Raw genomic sequence first — 9,530 nt, 5'->3', positions numbered from 1 at the left:
ATGTAATTGCCAGTCTTATGACATCACAAACCTTGTACTTTGGTAACCAAGCCATCTCGCTCTCGTTCCAAACTTCCTTGTAGTTTCAACAGCTCCATCTTGTGACTGGTGAGCGCCACCTTGTGACGATGAGTCTCCTCATCGAACATGTTTCTGTCATAATGGTGATGTCATAATGGTGATTGTATGCAACTTACTTATTTTGGGATGACAAGACAAAGATAGTCATTATGACGCGGGTGTTCTGTTTCATACACCTCAAGCTTGCTTACAAGTTACCACGTATGTAACTTTGTAGGTGACTGTTTTTTCGTATGGCTGACAATTTAGACAACCCATTAGTGACCACTGGGTTTGAGCAATTGCCACAAAGTGTCTTGCCCAAGGACACATACGCCCACAACAAAGCAGCATTAAAATCAACTTTTAGTCGAAAATGTAGACACACTAACTACTCTATCACAGATCTAATGCGTAAACATGACATATAAAATAAAGGGTAAATAAGTTGCATTGTTTTATCATAGTATGACATACTTCAGTGATGCACATTCCTTATTCTTCTCAGTTAGCTGGGTTGTGAACCGGTTGATTTGGTCACCACTGTCGCGTAACTCTTTCTGTAACCTCTCGCATTGTAAGTCACATGACCGTTTCTCGCTCTGTGATTGGTTAAAAAGAATTTGAAATTTTAAACACTCAATAATAGAGATTATATTCTATAAGGGTGAGGTCTTCAGTGAGGCACACCTGAGATCTGGGGTGTAGGTATATTACCCCCACCCACGGTGCTACCATCTAGAACCCCACTGAGGCAGTTTATGGCATACAAACATAAACCTTTAAAGCACATATTAATATTTTATCAAACCTCTATAGCTTTCAATTGAACATTAAGTTGAGTTATATCTTTAGATTGTGAGCGTTGAACAAGGTCTGCTTCATTAGACGCGTGTTCCTTCTGTTTTCGAACCTCAGTCAGTTCATCAAGGAGGTTCTTTATCTATAAGAGGTTGGTAACATGGTAAGTGTGTTTATATGAGTGAGGTCTTATCACATGAAATGTTATTTGGACCAAAGATGTCACCAAGAATTGGGCCATTACCCCTGCTGTTAATGCATATTAACTATTCCGACTAGGCAGTTGGAAGACTTTCATTCTCTAGTATATATCTTATTATGTTAACATGTATAACGCATTGTATTTCAGTGATGCAACCAGCAACTTTACTATTATATGTATTCTTTTGTTGCTAATTCCTTTTTATTTGGCAATTAATTAATTAATTTAATCTTTGCTGTCATTTTTGAAGAGAGAAACAAACAGTTATTTGTTGACACACAGCTTAGAAAAAAAAGCTTAAAAAACTAATTACTCGCTGTTCAAGTTGGACTTTCTGCCGTTGAAGTTGAAGTAGTTTCTGCGAATCAACGTCGGTCGTTGATTTCTGGTTATTCAACAAAGTATCTCGTTCATGTGCGAGGGCGGACACTTCTGCTTTGTGTCTGGAGTGTAAGGGTTATGTAAATACATACATTCACATAGTTACATATGTGGTAACTGGTAAGCTGGAGTGTAAGGGTTGTGTCTGGAGTGTAAGGGTTATGTAAATGGAGTAAGCTGGAGTGTAAGGGTTGTGTCTGGAGTGTAGAGAGTGGAGTGTCTGGTGGAGTGTTGTGTCTGGAGTGTAGAGAGTGGAGTGAATACATACATTCACATAGTTACATACGTGGTAACTGGTAAGCGGACACGAGGTGTATGAAACAGAACACCCGTGTTATAGCGACTGTCATAGCCCCGCCATGCAAGGATAAACAAGTTACATACGTGGTAACTTGTAAGCAGGCACGAGGTGTATGAAACAGAACACCCGTGTTATAGCGACTGTCATAGCCCCGCCATGCAAGGATAAACAAGTTACATACATTCTCACTTGCATTGCATACATGGTAACCTGTGAATAGACACGAGGTGTATTGTTATATACATCCCATTACCTGAGTATAACTTCTTCAATGTTTCTTTGATGTTCATTCTTCATGTGTTCATACTCAGCCTTAAGGAAAGTATGTTCGTATCTTATCTTGTTGTAATCCTCACGGTATTTCTCTACCTCCTGTAAAAACATGGGTGTTAGTCAAATGTTGGCTTTTATTCTATATGGGTGAGGCTCTATGCCATTGAACTTAGATTTAGGTCTGAGTTGGCCCATTTTCCTTGACACCCAGGGTGCTACAACTCATTAGCGACCACTGGGTAAGAGCAATGTCCAATAAATGTCTTGCCCAAAGACACATATGCGATATGCCCACTGTGGGCAGTTATTAGTGTCAATTCAAGCATTGAACCCGGTATCCTTCGGTAAAAATGCAAGCCAAACCTGAACGCAAAATGTTTGGTTTAAAATGCTGTTGTTGCCAGCCATTTTAAAAATCCTTATTTAAAAATTTTAACGGTCCTTACAAACTAACATTTCAATGTCCTATTGAAGGTAATGATATGTTCATTATATCAAACACAAAGTATAAACCTTATCCATGGCCACCATATGTGCACGAAGAGGTTCTTCCAATTCTTTTGTTATTTCTGCTTTCATTAATTCAAGTTTGTGAGGGTGGAGGGTTTGGGACCGAACTTCTTCAAGCTGGTGGTGGTAATGTTAGTTAATGGTGTGTATTCACTCACACAAAATAGCCAACTGTTCAGGATTACTAGTACTTCCTAACCCAGTGGTTCCCAAACTTTTTTTTCACCCGGCGCCACTTGAGCTATTCAAAATGTTTGCGGCGCACTTAGCCAAAGGTCTTAGAAATAAAAACGCATTTTTACAGTTTTATCGTGTATTTTAAGATTAGGCTCGTTTAAGCATATGAAACTTAAGCATATGAAAAGTGTTGTACCACAGTCTGGACATGAATATTGCAAACCGAAAGAAATAATTGGCATTGTTACGTAATATACAAATCTACTGTACAGATAGAAATGCGAAAACAAACTTTTTAAATTTTATTATTGAACAAACACGTTGGATTTTTATATAAAACAACAATTTATATTGCAATAAAATATTAATACAAATCAATTATCTCGACCATGCTAAATTGGAAATGTTTCTGCAAATTTTCACGGCGCACTTGACGAGTTGCGTCGGCGCACTAGTGCGCCGCGGCGCCCACTTTGGGAACCGCGGTCCTAACCCCATACCTACTTTGTATTTAAAGTAAAAGTACACAACACATAAAATAGAAGCTGGTGATAACAATTGTGGTAGTTATAGTTACTTGGTTGTTCAGGAATAATGTTGTAATAGGTTGTATTATATTAGGTTGTATTTAATCAAACACATTGCGTTACACACTGCATGCAGACATTTTACACAGAAGTATAAATAGTAAATACAGTTCATTAAAAATGTCTTAAAATTTTAATATTTTCTAAAAAGATCTATTTTTTTAATAAAACCTCTCGTTTTGTTGCTGCCAGTTGTTTCTGAAGTGAGTTGATCAATTCTTGTAGTTGGTTGGAAGACTGCGAACCATTCTGTGTGATTTGATGAACTTGTTCTTCCATTTGTGCGTATTCGGTTCGTAACCTGTGTGTGAATGTATTGGCATTGTAGTCAGTATGATACTCCAGTCATATATGCATGTGGGGTTTGTCCATAAATGAGGAACCCTTTCCATGTTGAAAGCGGTTTATTGTAGTGGATTTTGTATAATCAGAAAGGAAACTTGCAGCAACCTCAGACTGCAGACTATGGCAGGTGCATGCACGATTTTTTACAGACTTTTGGTGATGCACGCCACAATTTGTCCCACGCACGCCAATTAATTAAAAAAAAAAAATACGTATTAAATTAAGTAAGATTTCCTAATGTGGCTTGAAAATGTACGTGGTTTGCACGCAGATTTTTAATGATGGCACGCGCGCACGCGAAAAATAACCATCTTGCACGCGCGAGATCTCGTCGGGAACTGCCATACTCTGCAGACTGGCAGCAACCCAATTCTATGGAGCTTGAAGAAGGTAAGCTATCTTTATATGTTATGTTAATTGATTATATTTCATTTATAACCCAAGCAGTAAAGCAACATTTTCACATAAAGATAGGTTATTAGGTTTAAGTGTATACAGATTAAGTGTAAATTGTCTAGTCGATTATTCTTGATACTTCAGTGAGGCTTGAACAAAGTACCCTATGCTTGTTGGTAATTTATATTAAGTAACAGTTTCATATAACAATATATATTACCTCGAATGTTGTTCTTTCAGAGTCTCGTAATTCATCTTATGAGTTTCACATCGCATACGTTCGTCCAGTAGTAGCTTTTGTAACTCTGCACTATCTTTTGGTTTCCCACCAGTGTGGGGTGATAACATCCCCATGACGTCATTTGAGGTCCCTGGCCCCCACATTCGACCACTATCCATCATAAACTATTTGAAATTACTTTTGTAAGACTTTTAAACCAAATACATTCCTGCTGGAACAAGTATAGCTTTACTGATTAAAAGACGCGTATATATGCCTAAACACATTACAATTACGTCTAAATTGGGTTAAATTTTAGTCAATTTCTGCCTATATTAAGAAAAATAATGAAATTTAGATTTTTTTGTTTATTTACGTTTCTTTGCCAACTTTCAACGTCTGTTATTCCCCCACTAGGGGAGCTGTTCGAATTATTTTTTAAATATTTTAACACGTTATTCTACAAGAAATACACCCTAAAACGGCAAAATTAGGCAATTTAATTTATATTGGTTACTTGTTGTTTAAATGCATAAAACCATTTTTATTTCTGTTTTTAGATGTTTGAAATTTATATTTGTCGCGAACCGTTGGTTTTTGAATGGTCACGCATGACTTAAACCATGTGGGAATTTACCGGTTCTAGAACATTCAAACGCTTCGAGAGTTCGTAACAGACAATTGGCATTATCTTCGTAACAGAACAGAGTCATGTCGGCGCCGGTGCTCGTTCTTAACCAGAATTCTAAGCGTGAATCGGGACGCAAGGTCCAACTAGGTAATGTCGCAGCCGCTAAAACGATAGCTGACGTTATAAGAACATGTTTGGGTCCAAGGTCTATGCTGAAAATGCTAATGGACCCAATGGGTGGGATCGTGATGACAAATGATGGGAACGCCATCCTCCGTGAGATCACAGTCCAACATCCAGCAGCCAAGTCCATGATAGAGATCAGCAGGACACAAGATGAGGAGGTGGGAGACGGGACAACCTCAGTGATCATCTTAGCAGGGGAGATGATGACAGCAGCTGAGCAGTTCCTGGAGCAGAATATGCATCCAACAGTGATCATTGGTGCTTACCGGAAAGCTCTGGATGACATGCAAGAGATCTTAGGAGAAATGAGCGTGGAAGTGGATGTGAACAAGAAGTCCGAGATGAGGAAGATAGTGAAGAGCGCGATCGGGACGAAGTTCATCAATAAGTGGGCAGACCTTGCTTGCGACATGGCCATCAAAGCTGTGTCCACTGTTGTGCTTGAAAATGCCAGCACTGGAAGAAGGGAGATTGATATTAAACGTTATGCTAAGGTGGAGAAGGTTCCTGGAGGTATCTTGGAGGACTCTGAAGTCCTGGATGGAGTGATGATTAATAAGGATGTGACGCATCCAGCAATGAAGAGGAAGATTGAGAACCCAAGGATCCTCCTCCTGGATTGCTCCTTGGAGTACCAAAAGGGTGAGAGCCAAACTGACATGGAGCTGAGTAATGAAACAGATTTTGAGAAGATCCTCCAGATGGAGGAGGAATACATCAAGAAAGTAACGAGAGACATCATTGCTTTTAAACCTGATCTAGTTTTCACTGAAAAAGGAATCTCCGATCTTGCGCAATATTATTTATCCAAGGCGAATATCACGGCTATCAGGAGACTTCGGAAGTCTGATAATAATCGTATCGCTCGTGCCTGTGGCGCCACCGTGTGCTCAAGAACAGAGGAGATAAGAGAAGAGGACATAGGAACTGAGGCCGGGCTGTTTGAGGTCCGGAAGTTTGGTGAAGAGTATTTCACCTTCATCACTAAATGCAAGAACCCGAAGGCGTGCACCATCTTGCTTCGTGGAGCGAGTAAAGATGTGTTAATGGAGGTTGAGAGGAATCTTCAGGATGCGATGCAGGTGACGAGGAACGTGATGATCAACCCACAACTTCTACCAGGTGGTGGCGCTGTGGAGATGGCAGTTGCTCAAAAGATGAAGGCGCTGTCGAAATCCATGATGGGGGTGGAGCAGTGGCCGTACCGAGCTGTCGCTGATGCATTGGAGATTATACCGCGTACCTTGATACAGAATTGTGGTGCAAGCACAATACGTACGATCACCGCACTCCGTGCTAAACATGCAGATGCTGGGAATGAAACATGGGGAGTGAACGGAGAATCTGGGCAGATCGCGGATATGAACGTGCTCGATGTATGGGAACCTTTGTCTGTTAAACTTCAAACGTACAAGACAGCTATGGAGACCGCCATGCTATTGCTTAGAATTGATGATATTGTTTCTGGAACTAAAAAGGCAGAAGGAGGGGAGGGAACTGGAACAGCCGCGCCCACTGGAGCATGAGATTTTTTTTTAAATATTGCATGTTGGATTTAAAGTGAATTTGTGTTGTGAGCGTTACTTCAATTTCGCGCTGTAGTTTCAAGTATTTTTTATAACCAGGAAATACAATTGAATTCAAGTTTATGTTGGTTTTGTTGGATATTTAGGATAATGTACTGGTAATGATTATTGGGTATTATGGTATAATTAAATATTGGTGGTGCAATTAAATGTATGGTGCTGTGGCTCAGTGGTTCGGCGCTTGCATCGTAACTGAAGGATACCGAGTTCAATGCTCGACCAAGGCAGGTGTATGTGTGCTTGGAAGGCCACTTTATAGACATTGCTTAAGTTGTCACTAATTGTGGGTTTTACATTAGTATATAGGTATAGGTGATAACATACAAGTTTGAAATGCATATGGATGTAGCAAGTCCCCAGAGTCCTGGCTAAACTTTTTTTCTACGAATCTCACATTCGAATTTTTTCCTAAAATTAGTTTACAGTTTGTATTTTGCGACTCTCTCGTTTCAGGACTAGGTTTTGCATGCTTTTCTCCGTGACAAACATAAATTGTTCGTGACCAAATACATAAACAAATATAAAATTTACACCATAGTTATATTAAACTAGACAGTCGAGATTAAACAAACCCAGATCGTGCCCGTTTCAGGAGATTTACCGCCAATGCAACAGTGACACCAAGTGCTTAATTCCACAGGTGTGTTCCAGAATCCGCAGCATTGTTGTTTATTATGATGTCATAATAGGCAGTTATTTATGTTTTAGAATAGCGTGAAATTTTTGCAGGAGGAAAAATATCTTTATTTCTATTCATAACGTTTGCTATATGGTTGTTATTTACGCGAAAAATGTTGCATTTACAGTTAACGGTTCGCCAAATCCAGCCTGGTCATAGTTTTCAATGTAATCGCGCGTATACGCATTGTAAACCAGAGGACTCTGTTGCAAACCATACATTTTGCTAGTTTTTTATATAGCTAAAATCGTATTATTACCACGAATCCAATATATCGTATGTTTATAAGGACGCTGCTAAAGCGTTTTGCCGTAGGGAATTAGCATTTTCTATGCTGCGAAAAGTAGCGCGAATTTAGAGGCAATGTTTATCACATGTAAAAAGACTTGTCTTCCCAAGATATACCTATATCACTTATAAAATCTAAAAATATATAATTTTACTTGTAGAATAAGTGGCATATATTAGTAATACACACATTACAATGGATCCAAGACAGGCGGCACAAAGGAAAGCTATTCTGGCAAAACTTAAAGCTTCAGGTTTTGTAACAAGTGGGTTGTTTCTATTTATAACACTTATTGCTTAACATCTGATGGACCAAATTTATAAAGGATACCTTTGTATATATTGTTCTTTGTGCAGCATTTTTCATAAACTCGGCCACACAAAATTTTATATGTGGTAACTCATAATCGGGCATGCTAAGGAGTATGGAACAAAACACCTGTGCTATAACGACTGTTGTTGCCACTCATGCGAGGATAAATAAGTTACATACGTGGTAACTCGTATGCGGGCACGAGGTGTGTGAAACAGAACACCCGTGTTATAACGACTGTTGTTGCCACTCATGAGAGGATAAATAAGTTACATACGTGGTAACTCGTATGCGGGCACGAGGTGTGTGAAACAGAACACCTGTGTTATAATGACTGTCGTTGCCCCGCCATGCGAGGATAAATAAGTTACATACGTGGTAACTTGTAAGGTTACACTCACATCCAAATGAATTACATTTATCAAGCCCACCCCACTATAACAACCAAACTTTACATTTCAGGCAAACCTGTTGAGCCAGAAGAAAGTTCTGAGGACCAGGAATATAATTTTGAGAAATTAAAAACATTTCATATTCCAAGAAAAAGGGAACAACATGGAGAAAAAGGTTGGGTGTTATATTAAAAGGTTTATAGCCTATGGGATGATATTTTCCCATGTTTTAATACCTACTCTGTAAGGGTAAGGTAAAAGATAAAAAAGAGTAAGGTCCTACTGTGGGGAAACTTGGGGTTTGGATCAGTTCGCTCATTATTTAAACGATGCTATATTTATACGGGTCCCTTTAAATGTGCTGGTTGCAGATATTTTCTTTACTATATGTTGAAATAAAAAAGGGTTGCTGTTAAATGATTTTTCTTATTAATACTATTTCAATGGTGTCCTAAATTAATTCTACCCCCATCTTTATGCAGAACTACTGACAACACTTGATTTAAAGTCAAGGGAGTATATTCACACACTTCTACCAGCCGTTAAATCTTCTTACTTCTACTCCCACTCCCAACGAAGAATAAAAATAAACAAAGTTGAAGTTGTTCATAACGCTGCACTGGAAAAAGAGGTGAATTATAAATATCATAGTTACAAATATCATGTTTCTTTCAAAAACATTTAACACTCGTGGCCTTCTGCAACATTAATATAAAATAATATACATTTGGTATAGTTTTTATGTCAGATATTTTAGAACCCACTGAGAACCAGTTACGAAACCGTAGTCAGACCACAATTTGAGATTAAGGCTCTACCATGCATTGCCAATCACATAATATGTGAAAATATTTAACTCAGAATATTTATGAATATTTGTTTAGTTTTTGGATCGCAAACGCGATATGAAAAGTGATGGAAGATCCGACAAAGAGTTGAGCGAATGTTTTGGGTTTTCCTACACGGCCAGTGCGCAAGAGGTGAGTTATCATTTCTTCTTTTCTTTACCATTTCTCACTTACTTTACTTTATTTGTTCGCTTTTTTATCGACGATCCTGTTGGACTGATGTTTTTGCATACTTTTTACTGGTTTTTTAGTTTAGAGTTTAAATAGAAGAATTTAACTGTATCACATTTCATTATTTAGTTATTCAATCATGTTTTGCAGTTTTTTTGTAATTAATTTTGTTTAAGTGATTGT

At 38.4% G+C, this 9,530-nt stretch overlaps 3 protein-coding genes across 3 annotated transcripts in view; 2 read left to right on the top strand and 1 right to left on the bottom strand.

The window, feature by feature from the left end:
* Positions 1-4,482, bottom strand: part of LOC100182380 (centrosomal protein of 83 kDa) — an 8,690-nt gene extending 4,208 nt beyond the window's left edge. The window contains exons 1-8 of the mRNA XM_002120894.1: positions 4,254-4,482; positions 3,464-3,593; positions 2,532-2,645; positions 1,999-2,117; positions 1,377-1,506; positions 872-1,003; positions 538-662; positions 32-153 (exon numbers count right to left, since the gene is read on the bottom strand). Coding sequence (XP_002120930.1) covers positions 32-153; positions 538-662; positions 872-1,003; positions 1,377-1,506; positions 1,999-2,117; positions 2,532-2,645; positions 3,464-3,593; positions 4,254-4,435 — 1,054 coding nt within the window. The 5' untranslated portion in view covers positions 4,436-4,482. The remainder of the gene's footprint in view (positions 1-31; positions 154-537; positions 663-871; positions 1,004-1,376; positions 1,507-1,998; positions 2,118-2,531; positions 2,646-3,463; positions 3,594-4,253) is intronic.
* A 405-nt stretch (positions 4,483-4,887) lies between these two features.
* On the top strand, positions 4,888-6,719 carry LOC100184746 (T-complex protein 1 subunit gamma-like). Its single transcript, XM_002121248.4, has one exon. It carries the CDS (start codon positions 4,965-4,967, stop codon positions 6,594-6,596), a length of 1,632 nt encoding a protein of 543 aa, XP_002121284.1. The 5' UTR covers positions 4,888-4,964; the 3' UTR covers positions 6,597-6,719.
* A 418-nt stretch (positions 6,720-7,137) lies between these two features.
* On the top strand, positions 7,138-9,473 carry LOC113475147 (protein TASOR-like). Its single transcript, XM_026838862.1, has 5 exons — positions 7,138-7,296; positions 7,785-7,889; positions 8,399-8,503; positions 8,811-8,959; positions 9,213-9,473. The coding sequence occupies exons 2-5, from the start codon at positions 7,820-7,822 to the stop codon at positions 9,441-9,443; spliced, it is 555 nt and encodes a 184-aa protein (XP_026694663.1). The 5' UTR covers positions 7,138-7,296; positions 7,785-7,819; the 3' UTR covers positions 9,444-9,473.
* Positions 9,474-9,530: the final 57 nt, after the last annotated feature.

The sequence above is a fragment of the Ciona intestinalis genome, unplaced genomic scaffold (assembly GCF_000224145.3).
Source record: "Ciona intestinalis unplaced genomic scaffold, KH HT000122.2, whole genome shotgun sequence".
In the NCBI taxonomy this organism is placed as follows: domain Eukaryota; kingdom Metazoa; phylum Chordata; class Ascidiacea; order Phlebobranchia; family Cionidae; genus Ciona; species Ciona intestinalis.
This window is presented reverse-complemented; position numbering and strand designations above follow the sequence as displayed.